Source organism: Erpetoichthys calabaricus, chromosome 2 (assembly GCF_900747795.2).
Source record: "Erpetoichthys calabaricus chromosome 2, fErpCal1.3, whole genome shotgun sequence".
NCBI lineage: Eukaryota > Metazoa > Chordata > Cladistia > Polypteriformes > Polypteridae > Erpetoichthys > Erpetoichthys calabaricus.
This window is the reverse complement of record NC_041395.2, coordinates 209,459,392-209,482,865: the sequence shown is the minus strand read 5'-3', so window position 1 is coordinate 209,482,865 and position 23,474 is coordinate 209,459,392. Positions and strand designations below refer to the sequence as shown.

Genomic DNA, 23,474 nt, shown 5'->3' with positions numbered 1-23,474 from the left:
CACTGGGCTGCAGCTCGAAGCGGGGGTACCACCATTGAGAGAGACGTGAAGAGAGCAAACCAAATGAACAACTTTTTTAACAGGTTTGACCACCCTAACCCACTCTCACCTCGGAGTACTGCACCCTCCACACATCCTTCTGCTGATACCAGCATAGGAAAAACATCCCCACCCATAATAACAACAGCGCAAGTGAGCAGAGAGCTGAGGAGACTTCGTGCCAGCAAAGCAGCGGGTCCAGATGGAGTATCGCCACGACTGCTGAAGGTCTGTGCATCGGAGCTGGGGGGTCCTCTACAGCGCATCTTCAACCTGAGCCTGGAACAGGGGAGAGTCCCGAGGCTTTGGAAAACATCTTGTATCACCCCAGTCCCAAAGGTATCACATCCTAGTGAGCTGAATGACTTTCGGCCTGTTGCTCTGACATCACATGTGATGAAGACCATGGAGAGGCTGCTGCTTCACCACCTTAGGCCACAGGTTCAACACGCCCTTGACCCTCTGCAGTTTGCATATCAGGAGAAGGTGGGAGCGGAAGATGCCATCATCTATATGCTACAACGATCCCTCTCTCACTTGGACAGAGGCAGTGGTGCTGTAAGAATTATGTTTCTAGACTTCTCTAGCGCCTTCAACACAATCCAACCTCTGCTCCTTAGGGACAAGCTGACAGACATGGGATTAGATTCATACCTAGTGGCATGGATCGTGGACTATCTTAAAGACAGACCTCAGTATGTGCGTCTTGGGAACTGCACGTCTGACATTGTGGTCAGCAACACAGGAGCGCCACAAGGGACTGTACTTTCTCCGGTCCTGTTCAGCCTATATACATCGGACTTCCAATACAACTCGGAGTCCTGCCATGTGCAAAAGTTCGCTGATGACACTGCTATCGTGGGCTGTATCAGGAATGGGCTGGAGGAGGAGTATAGGGACCTAATCAATGACTTTGTTAAATGGTCCGACTCAAACCACCTACACCTGAACACCAGCAAAACCAAGGAGCTGGTGGTGGATTTTAGGAGGCCCAGACCCCTCATAGACCCAGTGATCATCAAAGGTGACTGTGTACAGATGGTGCAGACCTATAAATATCTGGGAGTGCAGCTGGATGATAAATTAGACTGGACTGCCAATACTGATGCGCTGTGCAAGAAAGGACAAAGCCGGTTATAACTTCCTTAGAAGGCTGGCTTCCTTCAACATCTGCAATAAGATGCTGCAGATGTTCTATCAAACAGTTGTGGCGAGCGCCCTCTTCTACGCAGTGGTGTGCTGGGGAGGCAGCATTAAGAGGAAAGACGCCTCACGCCTGGACAAACTGGTGAGGAAGGCAGGCTCTATTGTTGGCATGGAGCTGGACAGTTTAACATCTGTGGCAGAGCGAAGGGCGCTCAGCAGGCTCCTATCAATTATGGAGAATCCACTGCATCCACTAAATAATGTCATCTCCAGACAGAAGAGCAGCTTCAGCGACAGACTGCTGTCACTGTCCTGCTCCACAGACAGATTGAGGAGATCGTTCCTCCCCCAAACTATGCGACTCTTTAATTCCACCAGGGGGGGTAAACGTTAATATTTAACATTATACATAGTTATTGTCTGTTTTTTTCACCTGTATTATTATCATTCTTTAATTTAATATTATTTATTGTATCAGTATGCTGCTGCTGAAGAATGTGAATTTCCCATCGGGATTAATAAAGTATCTATCTATCTATCTATCTATCTATCTATCTATCTATCTATCTATCTATCTATCTATCTATCTATCTATTAACAGGAACGGTGGATCTTCAATTCTGAAGAAAGTCCACATGTACTGTAATACAGAAGATGTGATAATAGCCTATTATCCACAATCTGTGTTTATTAGTGACTCAAGACTAAAACAGCAATCAATGAATAACAGAAATCAGTGCAATATTCTAGGTTTTTTATTCACAGATACATCACCTGGCTGAGTGGAAGCTTCAACCAATCCCCATGGTGAATTTTTTCTACGTCCCACAATGATGTCACTCAGGTACGGCCTCAAGCCATCTGACAACAAGCAGCATAGAGCAGGACATAAGGACTGGAGGACCACGCGAGCCAGAGACGGGTTCAATCTGCTGTCTCCAGACTGAGCCTTAGACAGAGAGAGTCATTCAGATAGTCAGAGAGCAGGAGGAGAAAACACAAGAATTAGTACTTTGTTTGCTACAATATTTACCAACCTTCTGTACGAGTGTCCGAGAAGAGCTGAAATGAGACACTATCTCCTCCACCGCTGCACTGACTGCACCAACCAGAGCTGTATAGGCACATGACAGGTCAAGTTAGAAATGTCAGATCAGTAAGACAACACTTTACCACAGAGTAAAACAACAGCTGGGAACAAAACAAAAAGAACTAACAAAAAGTCAAACTCCACACTGAAGTTCATATCCTCTGTGACTTTCACACCATGAGCTTAAGGATTCTATGGAAAAACACAATAGTTTGAATGAAGGCACTGTGAAAATGACAGACCTTTAACTCAGCTGCCACGAACTCATGAGTCTTCAAGTCAATAAATGTGTAAAAGAGATGAAAGAAGGAAACAGACTCCAAATATTAATTCATCCCGTCTTTAAAAACTGCATTTTAAATACAGGTAAACATGCAAAATTAGCCTGTCCCACAGGGAAACTAGACGCTAAGTTAAATGGAGCATCACATTTGACAAGTCAATTTATGTTTTAAAAATGGCTACAATAAATAAGAAACATTATGAAAATAACCATAACATTATAAGGATGTAATTATTTTAACATCTTTGGGTATATGGTCTATACAGTTATTAATTCATATTTTCTATTACAGAAGTATGAGAAGATGGATCCTATCCTAGCAGTACTAAGTACAAGGCAGAAACCAAACCTGGCTGAGGTACAAGAGCATAATAAAACAGAAACACACACACATGCACACACTGGGACCATTTTGAGCTGCAAGTCAAACTAATTTAAATATTACTTAATTGTGTGGATACTCAGGCAGTGGGGGAGGGGTTTCACATGGACAAAATCCAAACAAACAGAAACCAAGCCAAAAATCAAATTGCTTAGTAGTGCCTGAATTATAGTATCTCTATACTAAAATGATAAAAGATGTAATTTGAGTTTGCCTAATTAAATTCAATCAAAATTCAGGATAACTGTGTTGTTTGAAAACCTTATTATCTGCAGGCATACAGAAAAGTTTCAGAATTTTAATTGCATCACCATTAATAAATAAGTAAAATTTAATAAAATAAAAATAAGCTGCAAATAGGGCTTTCTTGACATCAATGCTCGATCTACCAGTGGATGTAAAAATTACATGACATAAATAAATCTCCATTCCAGTTAATGCCAAAGGTGTTTGATGGGGTTGAGGTCATGGCTCTGTGCGGGCCAGTCAAGTTCTTCCACACCAAACTCATCCAACCATGTCTTTATGAACATTGCTTTGTGCACTGGAGCATAGTCATGCTGGAATAGAAAAGGGACTTCCCCAAACTGTTTCTGCCTAGTTGAAAGCATAGTGTTGCCCAAAATGTAATGTTGAATCATTAATATTGCCCTTCACTGGAAGTAAGGAGCCTAGCCCAAACCCTGAAAAACAGCCCTACACCATTATCCCTCCTCCACCAAACTTCACAACCGACACAGTGCAGTCAGGCAGGTAACAGTCTCCCGGCATCCGGCAAACACAGACTTGCCCATGTGACCACCAAACGTTTCCACCACTCGATCTGATGCTTGGCATTGGACTTGGTGATGTCAGGAATGCATGCAGTGGCTCAGCCATGGAAACCCATCCCATGAAGCTCCTGCCGCACAGTTTTTGTGCTTACATTAATGCCAGTGGAAGTTTAGAATTCTTTAGCTATGGAATCAGCAGAGTCTTGGTGACTTTTACACACCATAGCAGTCACTGACCCAGCTCTCTGACTTTGTGTCTTCCGCTTCATGGCTGAGTTGCTGTTGTTCCTAAGCGTTTCCACTTTCCAATAATATAATTTACAGTTGACTGTGGAATATCCAGCAGTGATGAAATTTCTCGAACTGTCTTATTGAAAAGGGGGCATACTGTCACAGTACCATACTTGAAGTCACTGAACTCTTCAGAGTGACCCATTTTGTTTCACTTGTATTTATAAATGTAGACTGCATGACTAGGTGCTTGATTTTATACACCTGTGACAATGGGTCTGATTGAAATAACTGAATTCAATAATTAAGAGGTGTGTCCCAATACTTTGTCCATGTACTGCAGTGTATTAGAAAATAGACCATACAGTATATGATACACAGAAGGGATTCACATCCAGTATTTGCTAAAGTGACAGCAGATCCTATTTAACAAATAAAATAAAAAATGACCCAAAAATTATATTAAAGGATCCCACTCAAATGGGATCCAGATTTTGAACTGCACAACTGTGATTTTCTGTATTTATTTAACAATATTTTACAAAAGACTGTAAGCATTTTGGATACTGTTAGCATATGACTGGATAACTGACACAGATTATGTAACATGAACAACTTACGATTATATTCTATGGATGTTTTAATTTTGTTTTTCATTATTAAATATTGGCCTCTCCTACCATTGTATCAAAAATTTATTTATCTCCATTCTCTTTAAAAACATGAAATAAAAAATGTTCTTCTCCATTGCTACAAACAACAAGAGGTAAGTAATAAAAAAAAAATAAATAAAAAAAAAAGTTTTTCCTAATGGTTTATCCTGTGCACATATAACTGGCACAACTCACTGTTCTTGCACCACCTCAGCCCCAGCTGTTAACATAATTGTGTTATTTATTAATTCCTTTTTACTTCCATATAAATTAAAGTTTGGCAGTGGAGTCAAAAACTCACTATAGATTTAAGGTCATATTCTGATTCTGCGATGTTCAAAACGTTGATAAAAGTTGATTTTATCATAGTGTTTGTGGAAAACTGAAACTGATTTTTCATTTAGAATTACAATTTTCTTCAGAAGAAGTTTCATGTTGTGTGGCACTCCAAGCAGACTACATTCTAACAAAGATATAAAAATTTTGAATGAGTGGTTTTCAAGATATCTGTCCATAATTCTGAGACTTGTGAACAATGATAACTTCTGAAAAAATTGACCTATCTTTTTCAAACAACTAGGCCCCAGACCTATTGTTTTTGTCCAGTTGGGCCCAGTACTTATCTCTAGATACTTCAAAAATGGTTTGATCTATGTCCAACAGTAACTGCTGTGGAAATTGCTTAATTAATCTAGAATTTGTTTTTCTGCAGTCAGCTCCATTTAGTCATGGAACCAGGCTTGTTGATTTGCAAAGTTTTTGCATGAGCAGTTTTTGAGGTACACATTATATTCTAAATATACATGTACGCACACACAAGCACATGCTTGCATACAAGCACACTTACACACCCAAAGAACTTTAAAAGTGAAGATAAAATGACTGCTTGCTTGCTGTACTAGTTCAAGTGCTGAATGATGAAGAGAAATAAATGAACAAACAAAAAAAAATCACACACAGAGAACTAGATCTATAAAGGCCGACATGGACAGAAGCATTAAGCCATCCTTGTATCAATCTATCTATTCAACTTGGTTTACTTTATTTGACCCAATGTGATTCATTTCAAATTCAATATAATTGAAGGTGTTTACTTGATTCAATTCCTGTTTATTTTACTGTACATTTATTCAGTGCCTGAAGAGGATATACTGTACATAAGTGATGGTACTTTTATATTTAAGACTAGTTTATTAAATTCCAGACTGGGAAGCTTTAGTTTCTATTTCTGCTAAACACCGACTGACAGTCATTCCAAGAACATGGCAGAAAGGAGTCCCACTTGGAGTTTCAAACACGGGAAGAGAAGGCCAACTAATCAAAGTTTGGTGAGGGGTTGTGGCATGGAGATGCATAATGTGAGTTAGCACGCTGGAAAATACTACCAGTATGAAGCAAACACTGCCAGTATGCAAGTGCTAAAAACTGACCAGCCCACTTCAAGCCCTGCATTTATTTGTGTACATAATAAATATAAAACGTAATGTACTTGACTGTATATTATGCTGTGTTACATTTGGACTGGGAAGTAGTTTCAACTGGAACATCTCCACAAGTCAGATTTCCTACTCGGAAAACCGTGACAGCCTCACCAACCCTGCCCTTAAAATCCAAGATGCCTGCACTTCCCATCAACATTAAGGGAAAGCTGTAGTGTTGTACTGTTTATTAGCACTTCTGTTCTATTTGTATATCATTAAATCACAATGTACACAGAGTACAATCCAACTTCTACAGTATCTGTGGACATGCTGATATGGTGTTCGGATGCACAAAATAATCCATAATGTGTTGTTCGGTAGTTGTCTGTATTTTGAAAGACTAAGCACAACAATGGTTTTCCTAGATGCATCTGTATTGGTTTTCCTAACGTTTTACAGGAACGTAGTCAACTCAGGTGTGATGTCATTCCCAGCTCTGACATCCCAAGTAAATGGAACACAGTATTTTTATACAGTACAATCAGTTGTATTGTATTGTCTAATCTTCTGTTGACTGATTTCCTGGGGTATCTTAAACTAAAATTTACATGGAAGTACTTAGACCATTCCATGCTGATCTTTACTTGATGATTTATTCTAAGTGGAAAAAATGCAAAAAAAATCGTATGCAAAAACTAGACAAAAAAAACTTTAAATGGGTGCTGCTTTGCTTTTATTTAGCAAAAAAATCTGCCAATGGGGTAAGCAAAACTTACTTGACAAGATTTCTTAAAGTAAGCTAAACAACTGTAAATACGGATTATTATAAGTCAATAATTCTTACAATAAGGAAAACAAGATTTAATGTCATCATATAAATACTTTTCCACTTGCTTAGATTTCATTTTTTGCAGTGTAGGTATTATTTTGGTACCATGACTACTATTGTTTATACTGTAAATACTGTATTGTTTTGTTGGCTTTGTTTTGCCAACTTACACATTTTTCACAATTTTAGATATTTTGCATTTAGGTCCCAATAAAAGAGTTGTGTTATTGAAAAATGTACATTTTCCCTATAACTTGTGGTTCTGTCTGTGGTGACATATCTATCCTTTGGATGTGTATATGTAAATTAGATTCCCATGTGTTGTACATGATGTTTATGTTTTAAAGGATACCTCAGTAATAACTGCAATGGGGGCAAATCATTATCCTTCTTAGGGCACCTAAAGGCTACAACTCACTCCACTTAAGCCCCGTTTGCCTCTATTTTCGCAGCCACTCGTGCTTCAGAAAACCAATGAAGGGAGGGCTTTCGTATCCCACGCCCTGCTAGGCAAGGGTCATTCGTAGAGTGCCCCCAAGGCTGTTCGGTTCAGTACCTTTACCTCTCTTTTGCTGAAGGCACACCTCCTGCTCCAACAGAGAGGTCCTGGCGTACTGGGCCATCCAAGCATCTCCAGCGTGTAGCGAGCCGGCGAAAGAAAGGCTGCGCACTGCTGCTAAGGACAGAGAAAGGAAATTTAGGTTAATGCACAAAAAAAACTGGACGCGTACCTACAGTTCCTCTGCTTGAACTATCAGCTCCCAAAAGGACAGAAAGAGGACAGTCACGAAAGTCTGTTTTGCCTCCGCACACGAGTGGCTGCGTGAGGCTGAGTCATTCTGCGTCCGCGCACCAGGAGGATGTCAGCGGCTAGGCTCAGCGGCCTGCTGACACGTAAGCGTTCGGCGCTTTCACTTTCGCTTCTCCCTACGTTTTACACTAAAACACCACCCAAGGCAACTTCATAACCTAGGGAGCACAGCCTTTTGAATACTGAGGCTTCTTCAATGTATCTACACGATCCCATTCGTTAAATATGCCACGACTGTGCGCGTGTACCTGCTGTGCGTCTACCAACGGTGCAAACGAGAGTGTTCACTTCCCGCACTTTATGCACACCTGACTCAAAATGGGGCGTGGCGCTAGAGTGACAGTCTTTATATTACAGTCGTTTACAACTTTGGCTTTGAATGTCTCCGTGATTCCATCTAGGACCGTGTCACTTACCGACGTGTGGCGGCGCTGGAAATCTGTAAAGCAGATGGCTCGGATTGATTCTTATAAATAATCACATCTCTTTTAAATGCAAAGTGATTTTAGATATTTTGAGGCGAACATGTTAGATACCAAAACAAAATAAAATATGAGGCCTAACACAACATATTTCTTGTACTTATGAGAGTTTGGCATTCTTAAATCGGCCCTCTAGTAGCCATTCATTATACACTGTACTATACATTTCTGAACATTGTGACAAACACCCACAGCAGTTTTTTAAACCTGTGTTTGTCTCTGCTAAAGTTAAAAGGAGTAGCTTTCCACAGTTTTGACAGCTCCAAACCACAATCACACATATTATCATCATTATCAGATGTCCGTGTATGCATTCACTGCTAATCCAGTTCAATGTTATGAGGAGGTGGAGCCTAAACTGGCAGCACTGAGCACTAGGTAGGAATAAATGATGCTGAGGGTCAGAGAGTTGTTTTGAAGTGGGTATCCAATTTTTTTGTTTTTTTGGACCTGTAGTGACGCAGCTCAGTCAGCAGTACTGTATACTTACAGCCATCCCCTTTAAAGACAGAGCAATATCTGCTATGACCAATCCCCCTTGAAGACTGAGACCTGTACTTTAGTCCGCCAGGAATGGTAGACAGTCATTGTCATTTGAAAATTAGCAATCCTCTGCTTCCACCTATTTGCACCCCTGAAGAGGGTGCCAGTCTATCACAGGGTACACACACAGGGTCAGTTTAGAGTTGACGGTTAATATTTCTTAGAGTGCAGGAGGAAAAACCCATGAAGGTACAGAGAGACCATACTAAGTCCTCGCAGACAGTACCTGGGGCTGGGACACAAAACTACGCCTTTATAGTTGTCACTCACTGTGACTTAGCACTGTTTCAACCATTATTACAGGTAGGATTTAAATATACAGAATATTCAACTGTTTCAGATAAATTATTCAGTTACCTTTCTTCTGGGCTTGTTTTCACCAGTGAATATAGGAAGCAGTACAACATGCTATGTTAATAGCATTGGGACTTGATATTTCTGAGAACCTCAGGCACAAGGCATAAATGAATCAGATCTTCTTAAGAAAAGGCTGGTTAAAGTTAAAAGATATTCATCATGGCGTAAAGATGATAACAGTCTCTTAGAATGCTATGTAAGAGAAAGTATGCATGGAACAAATATTTCAGGTTTACCACTGCACTGATTCACTCAACGCCGGATTAAGAACCTCACAGGCCACTGCGTCACTAAGCTACTTAACAGAGAGATGATCATTCTTTTAACAATGCAGCGTATGGTATTTCTCACTCTTGACATTGGTGCAGGACTGAGTTGCATCTTTCGGCAGGTTCCCTTGGCTATTCCGACTCCTGGATACTTGATCATTTCATTGAGTGGGTGTTAGGGAGAGTTCTCTGCCACAGTCATTTTGATGCCCAGTTACTACAGTACAGTGTTTCATCGAGTGGAGGCTATTTGCCGTCACATGCCCCTGGGCATGCACCCAGAACATTCTGATAGCAGATCCGCCCTAGGTTCACTGTATTGAAAATTCCTTCATAATGTCTGTTCAAATTACTAAACTCTGTAGTAATGCATAAACAATTAAACTTCTTTATTCATTTAGAATATCTAATCTGCTCAGTAAGAAATCTAAATCATTAGTTATTGTTTGCTATGCATTGATAGAAGCTATGGATTTATATAACAATATATAAACATCATAAAATTATACATTGAGTGGTCAGCCTCTAGGTCAAGTATTACTGGGTTACTGCATAAAATTCCTTTCACCTACCAATTCACTAATGACTGAAACACCTGCCCTGTTCCATCAGTTCCAACTAGAATGTTGTAAAATGTGGTAAGAAAACTTGTAATGTCCATATTTAATTTAATTATTACAAATGGGTTTTATTTTTGTATTTTGTTCAGTGCTGCCAGGATAGCCTCCAACTCTCATGACCCTGAACTGGATTAAACAAGTTTGATAATGGAGGGAAAAAGTATTTTTGTTTTGTTGCCACATGATCTTAAAAATTTAAGAACTACAATATTGCCATATTCAACATGCAATGTTTGTTACAGACCTATTTTCATCTTAACATTGCACTAATGTGTGTTTTTTTTAATTTGTCATTCTTCTGTCAAAACCAAAAATAAGCTAAACCAAATGGAACTGTTAGTGCGTTGTCATTGCAGTGGGCCTCAGATTAGCAAATACAGTAAATGGACCCATAATGACATTCCAATATAAATACAATATTTTATCATATTGTGTTGATAATGTGTGGACATTTTTCATGGACAGTTCAGTGCAACTCTTTTGTTCCCACCATATATAATGTTTGTCAATCCTAGTGTCCCTGAGGCAGTTATTTTGGCCCGCTTTTAAAAGGCATTCTAATGATTGCCTGTCACAGATTTTCCTCAGTTATGCAATATGCCTCTTTATTTCCTGACTACTACCAGACAAACAATTGACAGTCATATAATTCTGTATAACTGAGTCTCTTCTCTATTGACAAACTATCCTAATTGTGTTCTCCATTATCTTTACAAAGCTGCCAGCACTGTGAGGATTATGTTTTTTGACTTCTCCAGTGCCTTCAATACCATCAAGCTATCCCTGTTAAGGAGTAGGTTTAGGAATGAGCTTAAGGTATCCTGGATAATAGACTATCTTCTAGCAGACCAGAGTTTGAGGTTCAAGGATTGTGGATGTGAGCAACACTTGAGTACTACAGGAAAATATCTGGTCATTTTGTCTGTTTACCCTATACACCTTAGACCATAAATATAATACCAGGTCATGTTATTTACAGAAATCCCCAATGACTCTGCACAGATGGGGTGTATTGACTACGGTGGGTGAGACAGAATATAGGAGTCAGGTAGACAAAGCCAAGGTACTGGTTACTGACGTTTGCAGCACCAAAGAGTCTTAATACTTGGTCACTATTCAGGGAGTGTATGTGGAGGTAGCACACTAGTACAAGTACTTGAGGGGTCCAAATCAGTGACAAACTGGACTGGTCTACTGACACACACTAACTATATAGGAAGGGCAGAGCAGGCTCCTTGTTCTTAGAAGACTGTGCTCCTTTAATGTGTGTAGTGACATCCTATACATATTCTACAATTCCGTGATTGCCAGTGTAATTTTCTACACTTTAATATGCTTGGCTGGTAACATCACTTCAAGAGAGGCCCATCGAATCAATAAGTTGAATAAAAAGGCAGGCTTATTAATATGAGGCAGTCTCAAACCTCTGGAGGTTGTGGCAAAGGACAGAATGAAGACAAAACAGATGACCATTGTGCCACTTACCCTCTCTCAGAGTAACTATTATTGGGTGCTTTTAGCCAAAGTATTCATCAGTAGTGTATCAAGAATCCCTACTGGGGCTCCTTCATACACCTATAGCAATATGCCTCTATATTGGCTCACTGTGACTGCTCTCTTATCTTTAGCCAAGTCAGAGGTTTTTTTTTATGTTCGTTTTTGTAATTCTTGTGTGTGTTTGAGGGTCACTGTTGTTGTTGTTATGGTATGTTATAATATTTCTATAGTTCTTAAGCAAAAGGCAAAATTGTACCTTGTGACAATAAAGTACAGGGTGATTCAAGAAGATTCATCCGATTTCAAAATGATTTATTTCACTTGTAAATCATTACAGAACAATGCAGTAAATTGTAAATGGTTTAGGTGAGCATAAAGTTTATTATGTGATTTTACAAGTGCTCAATATGACCTCCTGCAGCTGTATGGACAAAATCAACACGATAGTCACTCTTATTGAAGTGGAGAACACAAAACGCTTTCTGCTCAGGGGTCGCCATCTACATGCAGACTGAAGGGAGCCATCTTCTGGTGTGAGCCAGAAACTCTATGACACCCCTCTTTCAATTGGTATGTGATTGGCTCCTAGGCGCCTCACGGTTGTAAAAATATGGCACTTTGAAATTGGATGAATCTTTTTGAATCACCCTGTACTATGTAAGTATGTATATTTTTATATTTTGCAAAAATCACAGCAGAAAAGTTGTGTGTTGCAGGAAGTACCTGGGTTGCAATTTCCCCCAGTAATATCTCCAACACTATCAACCATACCATAATTCATAAAGTACCATCAACATCTGTGGATTGGGACTGACAAAGTTTTAATGTTTTTAATTTTTTTCTCTAGGCATAAATCAACATATTTTATTACAAAAACTCTAACCCTAGTGCTAATAGGCTTTTTAATAGTCATTCACAGGTAAATGTCAGTTATTTAGATTTAAGCTGTTTATATTCTAATTTCTCACTTTGTTGTAATGTGCTGTGGAGACAAATTTCTTGGCAGATACTGATAAACAATTTAACAGTGACTCAAAGGCAGATTAAATGACCTGTTCAAAAGCAACTGGTAAAATGCAAAACTTTGCACAATGCCTAGTTATTGTGGGCCTTAGTTTAACCCCACAACGTCAAGTCATTGTAGTTTTTAAATCGTTCCAGTTCATGCAATGAAAATAAATAAACAAACTGGTGAACAAAAGCTCCTCGAAACATAAAGATCATATGAACCAAAGCTTTGTTTCAAATAAACCTCTGTTCACTTATTAGTGTAAATGAAACACCCACTTTTATGGACATACCTGTGCTGCTAGTGATGTGCCAATTCTCACATGAATCAAGATGCTATATACACCTCTCATCCTTATGAATTAAGTACCTTTGAAAATAGTAGATAAAAATAAAGGAGACTCTTACGCTGTTTACATGATCTAGTAGAAGAAGGAGACACTGATGCCCAGTCCCCTTGGCCTTCTCCGCTCATTTCTGGGTGGCTACCTTCTGTGGCATCTCTACAGACAGTCCTGTCCTGAGCTGATGAGGGGTCCGGGGAAGAAAGGTGGACAGTTTTTAGGCTGGGAAGGGTGCAACTGCGAGGGAACATTGGTTGGCAGAGACTAGCTAGGTCAGAACCTAGAATGGGCAAGGATGACCTTAGAGGAGGGGAATAGGCACCTACAGGAGAGAGTCGGGGGGGAGTTGGGGGAAGGAACAGAGGATCATCAGGAGAGAACAGGTCAAAGGGAGGTGTAGTAGCCCCAAAAAGGGCTTCCCCAAGCTGTCCATAGTAAAGAAAAGGCCTGGGCCCCAGAACTGGGAGTTCTGGATTAGAGTCAGTGCCAAACAATAGCTGACTTCCTGTGGAGGCCAAGTGGTGGTGAAACAACAGGCGCTGGTGACGACATGGCAGAGAGGACAGGCTGACATTGCCCTGGTACTGGTGCAGAAAGTAAGGGGAAAGCTGCTGAGGCAGAATAGGAGCAGTGCCTGCAGATAGCCCAAGGAGTAAAAAGAAAAGCAGGGGATGAAAAAGAATAAAAAAGAAACAGAAAATGGGGAAGGGTTGGAGAAGAAGGGGAAAAGAATGAAAGGGAAGTGTAAAGGGGGAAAATGTATAGGAGAAAAAAGAAGGATGGCAGTTGGCAAGTAGGTAGAAGAAGAAATTTCAGGAAGCGTTCACAAAAAAGCAAATGGTGCAGCACAGCAGGGGAGACATTCAATCACACAGGAGCACAGGTAGGTACACAGCAGGAAAATGGGTCAGGGATGGAGAGAGAGAGAGAGAGAGAGAGAGAGAAATAGAGAGAGAGAGTGGAAAAAAGTGGAAGATTATGTTAGTACCTTAACACAGATGACAGAAAGATGGCACATTCACAAAAGTGACTGTGAAAAGATCTCGTGGATGCTGCAGCTGTAAAGATGACACCTGAAACCTGCGTATTCATACAAGACAGTGTTCCCGTCTCCCCACCTTGCAGCCTTGCAGAGTAGAACTACGATAGCTTACTTGGATTACAGTTGGCTGAGAAGACCTATAAAAAGTATGTCTGTGGTCTTGCCACTACACAGCGGTTCAGCATTGACTAGAATCTACCGAATACAGGCCTGTAGAAAAGGGCGGTAGGTGGAAATTCTGGCATATTTATCCATGGCAGTCCTGACAGAGGAAGGAAAGTCAACAAGGACAACAATAAGCAGACACTCTTAAGGTCCATCACACCAAAAGTCAAACAGCAGCACAATCCTGAGGGAGGGAGGAAGTACCACATGAGTTCTGCAGGGCTGGAAGGGTCCCTGCCAGGGAGGCAATGTAATGAGCAAGCACTGCAGGTTGCGCAGTGCAGACTGTGAACCTCGGCTGTGTCAGCGACTTTCTCTGCTGACTAAAGGATCAGTCAGTCAGTCAGTATCCAGCTCCCCAGATTGCCCTCTGCCACATCTACTCAATTCAACCCACAGCTCCTCCCTTCTGTCGATATGAAGCACATCATTTACAGAATGGCTAGGGTCTGCTCTTTGCTTCTCATAAGTTGTGCTCATTATGGGTGATATCCTCATGCAAAGATGGGTATCTTGTCAGAACATTTCCAGGCAGCTAACATGCCAATAAACGCTTGTATGTATGGATCTTGCGGCATTTGATTTATAAAACAGATTAATGCTATGCTTTCTAATGACACCTCTTTCATGTTCCCAATAGACTCTTTCAAGGATGAGATAGTACAGGCATTCAATGACACACAAACAGTACCTGTGACTTCACTGCTCTTTGTCAGGTTGTCAAGTTTTCCATTATGGAAGTTCTCTGTTCCATTGAAATTTTTGTTCATATTCATCTATTTTCCATAACTGATTTTTTTCAGGGGAGATTAAAACTCTAAACTTAGAAAAGAGTGAAAGATGGATCAGATCTTCCTGATAAATGTGATGTCTCATGAACTAAAACACTGAACCCCTTCTGGGTTCTACTAAGTAACAAAGGCTCAGCAACTTAGTTTGAGCCCAGTGGTCTATCTTACCTTGCATTTTGCAATGCTTCAGTATCTGCATCGCGCCTCATAAGATTGCCCTGGGGTGACTGTAGGACTATTCCCACTACTCTTATGACTTCCAAATAAATGGTTTCCAGGACAACAAGAACACAAAATGTCTCTTCATGGAAATACTGTCTAACAAATAAGGGCTGTGTGAAAGTTAAAACATCATTTAAAGAGCTTTAATATATATGTACAGTATATCTGTCTACTCTATCTAAATTAAAATAAAGCACTATTGATATGGGCCATTGTATAGAAAAACAACACATAAAGGATTTCACTACCTGGGCAATGAAAATGAAAGACTGCCAAACAAACATTTTGAAGTATTGACTTTTATGTTGAAATCCATCCCAAAGCACTCCTACTTAAACAATATAAGTCAGTTATTTGAAATGCAGAATGTGACCGGGGCATCTTTGAAACATTCAAAAATTCTATGAAAATAACAGGCAAAAATGCACATATGACACAATCATGGAAACACACACAATACAGGAAACATACAGTATACAATATGCCTTAGAGCACATTGCCCACCTCTTATTACATAGGGTGGATCACTCTCTGTCCCCTCTGTAGCCATATTGCCATCACTGTGGGCTTTTAATCTTTTGCTAGTGGGTGCCATTTACAATAGCTCTGGAGATTTAAAAATATGTTAGAATATGTTCCCTACCTAAGACAATCCTGGGATAATTCAATGGATGTTTCACAAAATGCACTATAAATTGTACTTAACTGCAATATTTAAAAGTATCAAAAACAAGGAGTCTAATCACAATAATGATCCAATAAACCTATAAATCTATAACAGTCTGTCTCAGATTGACCCTAACCCAGCACATTTACCATTACCACTGTCTGCCTAGGCAAGATGTCCATACAGCATAAAGGAAAAAACAAAAGGGCACTAGAGATACAAATGGTAAGAAATACATTACACAAAAAAGGAGTAAAATGAAGATACAGTACAGAACAAGCACAGCATATCATTGTGACAAATAAATGAGAGATCCATTTAATGAGAAAATAATACTGTCATTCTCTCTTAGGGCCATACAAATTGGATCAGAGTGATTCTGAGAACCTTTCATGTGGACTGTAAGCCACCCAGCCCTACAAACCATGCAAATGTAGACAACTCAATGCAATTTATAATGCCATCAAGAGCTAAAACAAACCAATGTGGAAGTAAGTACCACATAATAGGTTTGGATCAAGGACATTCATCCATCAGTTGCGTTCTAAGCAAGTTCTAAGAGCCAGTTGCATTACAATGAAAGATAAGTTTAAATGCCTCACCTGTAGCTGAATGGTCCTTACTCCTTGCGCCATCAGCAGTCCCGCGGTCCACCAGTGGGTCACATCCTGATGCCAGAAAACTGTTTTCGCTGGTGGATGTTCCCATCTTCACTGGGTTAACATCTCCTTCTCCGACCCCTTCAGCAATTGGCTGCAGTGTTGACCGGGATGACTTCCGAACTAGTGGCGACTGTGACTGACTTTGGAGATACAATCCTGCAGGGGGCTTCTGGACGTTAGTGCATGTTTTTGGTTCAAAGCAGAGTGGAATACTATCATTTTCTGTTTTGGACTGACTGGACATCCAGTTATTGGGGGGTAGGTTGTTTAACCCTTGATTTGACGCATTCAGATGTGCAAGGCTCTCCCTCTCATTTTTGTCACAAAAGGTCAATCCAGAAGTGTTTGCCGAACTATGGGGCTGCTTACTTTTATATCGTAGCTCTTTAAATGTGGTGACCTTAGAACCTCCTTGGTCAGAGCATTTTTGTGGACTTTCTTCTACTGTTGCTTGGTCAGACCCCCCCAAGCCAGTGCTAAATGACTTTGGAGGAAATTCAGTGTCCGGTGAAAAGATAATGAGCCAATCTGCTCTTTCATTATTCAAAGAGTTCTGATTTGCAGCACGTTTCCTTCGTCTAGCCATTTCATGGAACGAGGTCACATTCTTGCGTATTTCACAACTGCCTGTGCAGCAGTCTAGCAATGGCGGTCGTTGGCCTAAGAGACGATCCACATAACCTCCGATGGGCTTCAGAACACTGGATTTCTCTTCATCCTTATCATCTTCTTTACCACCCAAGACATCTGCCCAGCAGGCCCATGGATCAGTTACAGCTAATTTCCTTTCACAATCCGCATCTGTTGCTATACCTTGAGGTTGCTGTGGATTAAAATTTAAGGTCAGTGCCGATCTGTCCACATTCCTTAAAGAGTGATTTTTTGAAACCATATTGGAATTTGGGTCCAATTCTTTTTCCCAATTGTGAGAACGTTTGCTTTGGACAGTGGCAGGATCTGTACTATTGTTAGTCTTAGATGTTGTTTCTGTACATGAAGAGGAGGAAAAATCCAAGAAAGATGTCCTTCCAGACTGACTCGTGTTCCCAGATTTGTCCTCACTAACCAGCCTGTCCATTTTTGACCTAATATCGTTCCACTGCAGCAATTCACAACTTGAATTTTTTACAGCAACATTTTTTGGAGTGTTCTTGGAAGTGTCCAGAAAGCCAGAAAGTGGTTGCACTTGAGTCTGGTAATCAAAGAAACATTTGGAGGAATCTGGACATTGAACCTGAATTTTGCTGTTGCTGGTCCTGGGAGAACACTCTTGGTCTGAGCAGGGTGAAGCTCCGCTTGAAGACATTCCGGAGGATGAATGAATATTCACCTCATTTACTTCTTCAGGGCTGCCAGCCAAAGAATCCAATAACTCCCCATTCTCAATTGCCTCATCTTCTGCCAGCTCTGGAAATGAAGAGGACTGGGAGCAGTGCCCAGATGGATAACCTTCATCAGGGGAACATGGCATCATGGTATCTATCATCTGCTTGACTTGACTTCCCAAAAACTCAGTATTCATCTCATCATCTAGTGGAACAATGTGTGGCTGCTGCTGTACATCAGGTGAAAGGTTGTTAATCATTCCGACGTTATCTTGGGAACAATGCAGATGTAATTCAGGACTGACATCTGTCTCAAAGTCGGAGCAACTACTAATAGAAGAACAACTGGATGCCGAAAGCCTGAATTCCATTGGTGATAACAGTCTGTCTGTGCTTGAGGGGGGTGCCAACCCTCGATGCCCTTTTTTCCTTGATAGACTATGCTCTTCTGCTAATTCGGTATCTTCCTTTATCTCTTTGCTAAGGTGAAAATTACCGTTGTCTGCAACGTCATGTTTTTGGCAACATAAGCATACCTTGGACGGTTCATTACAATTTGCATCGAGTTCTTCGGCTACCTGTCCTTCTATGTCAGCTAACTGATTACCATTCCTACTGTCCTGAAAGCACTGACCTCGCTCCACGCATCCTGTATCAATCAGGCAGTGGGAGCAACTCTGTCTTAGTGTGATGGGGTTCTTGGCATTTTCACCTACAAGCAGTTGCACACATTTCTGGGCCCCCTCATTCATCATATCACTCTTGTCTTCCTGGCACGCACCTGGGTTTAGTGTTTGCCATAGAACCGGAGCAGCACTGCTGTCAGATTTGTTTGTTTCTGAAGCCCCCTGGATGCCAGTTGCAGCAGTCTTTCTCATTTCCATCTCTCCCCATTTATGATTGTCCAGTATTTGAGACTTAGTTAAATTTGTAGAAGAAAAAAGGTTGGCCAGGGATGAGATCATGATGAATGCTAAAATAAACAATTGTAAGGACTGTAAAAAAAATTCAGTGGCAAAGCTTCTGAAGTTGCATCTGCTCCGCTGTTTTACAAAATGACTATAGTGATGCTTATTGTTGGTGGTTAAAATTGTAACCTGACAGATGCAGATTTTAAAAAGATCCCCGTTCACTGGACATTATTTTTGGTGAAACTTTAACTTTTCAAGTCTGAGGTGTAATTTAAATGCTACACTCATACTATTACTATGTACAATACAAGCCAGGTAGTGCTGTACATTAATGTCTGAAAACTGTTAGCTTGAAAGGGTGTGCACCACTTATTATAGGGGATAGCTTGTTAATACTGTACAACAGAGTGAACAGGAAGGTAATGCACGCAATAATATTCTATACTAGTAACAAGAATATCTCACAAGCTACAGACTTGACAGTGATGTGCTTTAGATAACTGCTGGCAGGATGCTATGCTGTAAATGGGGTTCTCCACAATTCTGAGCTCAGCACTTCACATTACAGTATGGCATTTTGTAGGTTGAAGTATCTTACACTGCAAGCCATAGTCTGGATAGAGTTATACTGTATTCTAAAATCTGTATGCATGCCATTTCAAATTAGGTGATGTAATAGTTTTTAGAAATGACCTCTGAACAGAACAAACTTGAATACCGTCCAACTACTTGCTTTGAGAGCCACAGTGATACTCAGTTCAATGTAATGTGAAAGTCAGCCTCTTACTTTTTGCTATTTTGGCAGAAAAATTATCATAAAGGGCTTAACTTGCCAGCGAAGGTGCAGGGATAAACAAATGTAGTCTTCCTTCACACCACCTGCCAAAAGGAAGATAAAAAAAGTTAAACTTTAGGTTATATAATACCTTTTAGAGTGAGCACTATTTTAAAGCACCTTATAGAGAAACTGCTACTAAAAGAGCTTAAAATGACTGGAAGATCTGCTGCATGTCAATGGGGGTGCAGCTGCTACAGTATTATAGACCTGGGTTTGATTCCTGACCCTGTCACTGTGAAGTGTTATGCTTGTTTCTCTTATGACTAGATAGGTTTGCAGTAGGTGCTTTACTTTATTACCACATCCCAAAAATATTTATGTGAGTTTAACTGGTAACCTTAAATTGGCCCACTGGGCATGTGAGTCATGTTTTTATTATAAAGACAGGTGTCCTGTTCAGGACTCATTTCTGCCTTGTTTTTAGTGCTACCAGGTTGTGCATCAATTTCCCACCGCCTTTTATTAAATTGATTAATTATTAATTAAGGCTATACTTCCTTAGAAGACTGCTGTCCTTCAACATCTGCAATAAGATGCTGCAGATGTTCTATCAGATGGTTGTGGCGAGCGCCCTCTTCTATGCGGTGGTGTGCTGGGGAGGCAGCATAAAGAAGAAGGATGCCTCACGCCTGGACAAACTGGTGAGGAAAGCAGGCTCTATTGTAGGCATGAAGCTGGACAGTTTGACATCCGTGGCAGAGCGATGGGCGCTCAGCAGGCTCCTATCAATTATGGAGAATCCACTGCACCCACTAAACAGTATCATCTCCAGACAGAGGAGCAGCTTCAGCGGCAGACTGCTGTCACTGTCCTGCTCCACTGACAGACTGAGGAGATCACTCCTCCCCCAAACTATGCGACTCTTCAATTCCACCCGGGGGGGTAAACATTAACATTATTCAAAGTTATTGTCTGTTTTTACCTGCATTTTTATTACTCTTTAATTTAATATTGTTTTTTGTATCAGTATGCTGCTGCTGGAGTATGTGAATTTCCCCTTGGGATTAATAAAGTATCTATCTATCTATCTATCTATCTATTTAAAAAAAAACAGTCTGGGTCTTGTTCAGAAAGCGGATGCCACTTGAGTCGGCCTTCCCCTCACCCAAACACTAACCTTAAGGTCAATAAAATAGGTCCCTGATGTTAAGTCACTATTTTAGGGCTAAAATGATAACAGAAATGTGAAAACTATTTATATACCTAATCTTAATTATTGTGAAACAACCAAGTGACGCCTGTGTGAAACAACCAAGTAGCGTCCGCTTTCTGAACAAGAGCCCACAGTCTCATAAACTACATGAATGGACGGAAACTTTTGTTTGACCCCGACCATAAATTCAGAGGCCTGCCTTAGCATTATACTGCAAATTAAAAAAAAAGATTTGCTAAACAAGAGATTCACTAACTATCAAAATCTCTCCCTAATATGTTGTATTTTGGTTGGTATAGAAAAAGGTTGTCCAACTCAGCTCCTGGAGGGTTGTAGTGGCTACATATTCTCATTCCAACCATTTTCTTAATTAGTGCCCAAATTTTGATGCTAATCAATTCTTTTTAATTTGATCTGATATGCTTTTTAAGACTTAGCTCCCTTAACTGTTTTTTTTTCCTTAATTAGCAATCAAACAATAATGAGACGCAAAGTGAGCCAACAGTTAACCTGTGCAGTTATGCAATATTGGAAAATAAAGAAAAGTGAAAGATCTGGGAAATATCAATCTACTCTGGTCCACAAAATATTATGACAGTGCCCTCAGGAAAATGTCTGCTGTGGAAAAATGAAAGCACCAACATGCCATGGAATTAAATAACGGGTTTAATTCACAACAAGAATCAGCTTCTAATTAAGGATTGGCTTTGAGTTAAATTGGCTGGAGTTTGAGTTCCTGACTTTGCTGGTCATCTGTTGCCTTGCTTTACATGGCATTTTTGTTTGTCTGCTAGTGAAGGAATAAAGAAACAATTAAGGGGTTTGAGTCTCAAAAAGCGAGTCAATTAAAATCAAGACAAAAGAAGTCACGGGTCTTGTTTAAAAAGCGGACACCATCAGTATACACCAGGGTTGAACTTTAAGATTAGGCACCCTTACACTATTTTAAGATTAGGTACCTAATCTAAATTTTAAGATTAGGGACCCTGGTGTACCTGGCCTTACCCCCACGAACCTTAAGTTCAGGGTTTATAGTAGGGGCTTTTGGCGTCTGCTTTTTGAACAAGACACGAAGTCACTTTGCAGCAGAAATTGGTCACTAATCAGGAAAGTGGCAGGAAAGAAAGCCTGCAGCCACTGCGATCCTCCATCCTTGGTATAAAATGTCAGCCAGTTTTAAACCCACTTTGACTAAAGGAGGCTGGGCTGGTCATCTTTAATAATACTGAATTCATAAAGATGATTTTTAGCTGTTTGTTTGAAGTTTACACACAATTAAGAAAAAAAAGCATTTTCATTTTTTAAATTATTTTAACAACTGGATCATTTCCTACAGACTGACCCTCATATGGAATCTTAGAAAGGGAATCTCTTTACCAATGAAAAAAAGAGAATAAATAGGCTCCTACTACTTTAGCAGTAAATGCTACAACTTTTATTGCTATTTCCACAATGTACTGGCATGTTAAAAAAAAGATCAAATACATGGCACACCTCCAGCATCTGATGTAAAGGACTCTTGGGAGAGTGGGCTTTACAAAAGTGTCACTCTAAGAATGGCCTATCTTTAATCCCCATCCATCTATATCTCCATTTTCTGGGCCTGCTTTCTCCAGTGCACACTATCAAACAATTAGAGCTACATCATGGAAGCAACGGAAGTAAATTAGGAAACAGTCCTGAACAGACATCACTTCATTGCAGGGCACACAAATTCCTGAACTCATACTCAGGGCAAATGCAGATATGTTTCTGAAGAATGACTGCATACTTGGACTGTGAACAAAATAAAAATAGGATCTCTGGGGGGACACTTATGCAGATACTGTAAATGCGTATATATAGACAGAATATTTTCAAAATGAACATATAATAATTGTATGTATTCAGTAATATTCTGTGTTTATTTCTAGTTCACATGCTTATTCATCTGTCTACCTTTCTTCTTACACTGAAGCTAATGGGTGCGGTCAGTCTCAATGTAATAAAACCAGCTTTTATCAGCAGTGGAAATCCTAACCCTTGACTTTCCTCACTGACCGCCTGCAGGGACTAGCCACATGAATTTCACAACTGACCAGTTAGTCAGACCATCCAGGAGTTCAAATCAATATAGGTCCTCCTCTTGGGTCTGAATAAGAGCAACATATTTTTAACTTTCTGGTAAGTCTAGATGAACAGAAATTATTGTTAAACTGGAGAGATGTTGACCATTGATTTACAAGGTCATTATTACACACTTTCATCTCTGAGTGGAAAGACAGTCTCGGTCATTAGTAAATCTGTATTAAGAACATCTAAATGAATTATACAGTCATTTGAAAACACACACAAAACGGCTGTGATTGAAGGTGAAAAAGTAATAACAATAATAATAATTAATTAATGTATATAGCACTTTTCTCAGTACTCAAAGTGCTATCCACCCAGGGAGTAAACATTTGTTCGATTGAAACATTTTGGTTAATGGCCAATCAACTAAAACTATATGATATTTACTTATAAGATAATGCAACATTTACAATTAGCATTAATCATTCAATCTGTATTTTATATTTTCTCCCATAAGCCTGATTTAATTTTTATAGCGCCCTTCATTCTGAGTATTGTCATAAACAAACTGACAAATTAACTAACACTGCAATATCAACAGCAACACCAAATAAGCAAGACTGTGCAGTTGACTTAAAGAGAATATTAATTATTCATTTTAAATTATTTTTATCATTTTCAAATCATTATGCCACAAACCAGAACACAAACAAATCCACAAAATATGGCAATGGCACATTCCATACTACACAGAAAAATACACTCGAATCGTCTGTAGTATTAATCATATTAATAATCTAAGGTTAATTACGTTATTCAACATGGCTTCACTGTCAAGCATACTGTATCTCAATATGCTGTCGGGAAC

At 39.9% G+C, this 23,474-nt stretch overlaps 1 protein-coding gene across 5 annotated transcripts in view; it reads right to left on the bottom strand.

Annotated features, from left to right (window-relative positions):
* The window catches only part of rusc1 (RUN and SH3 domain containing 1), a 35,737-nt gene extending 13,543 nt beyond the window's left edge, over positions 1–22,194 (bottom strand). The window contains exons 1-6 of one of the 5 annotated variants that reach the window (XM_051923064.1): positions 22,049–22,194; positions 16,268–19,442; positions 12,843–13,412; positions 7,410–7,523; positions 2,223–2,299; positions 1,960–2,134 (exon numbers count right to left, since the gene is read on the bottom strand). In XM_051923064.1, coding sequence (XP_051779024.1) covers positions 1,960–2,134; positions 2,223–2,299; positions 7,410–7,523; positions 12,843–13,412; positions 16,268–18,617 — 3,286 coding nt within the window. In that variant the 5' untranslated portion in view covers positions 18,618–19,442; positions 22,049–22,194. The remainder of the gene's footprint in view (positions 1–1,959; positions 2,135–2,222; positions 2,300–7,409; positions 7,524–12,842; positions 13,413–16,267; positions 19,443–22,048) is intronic. The other 4 variants (XM_051923065.1, XM_051923066.1, XM_051923067.1 and 1 more) reach the window with 4 other exon arrangements.
* Between the last annotated feature and the right edge of the window lie 1,280 nt (positions 22,195–23,474).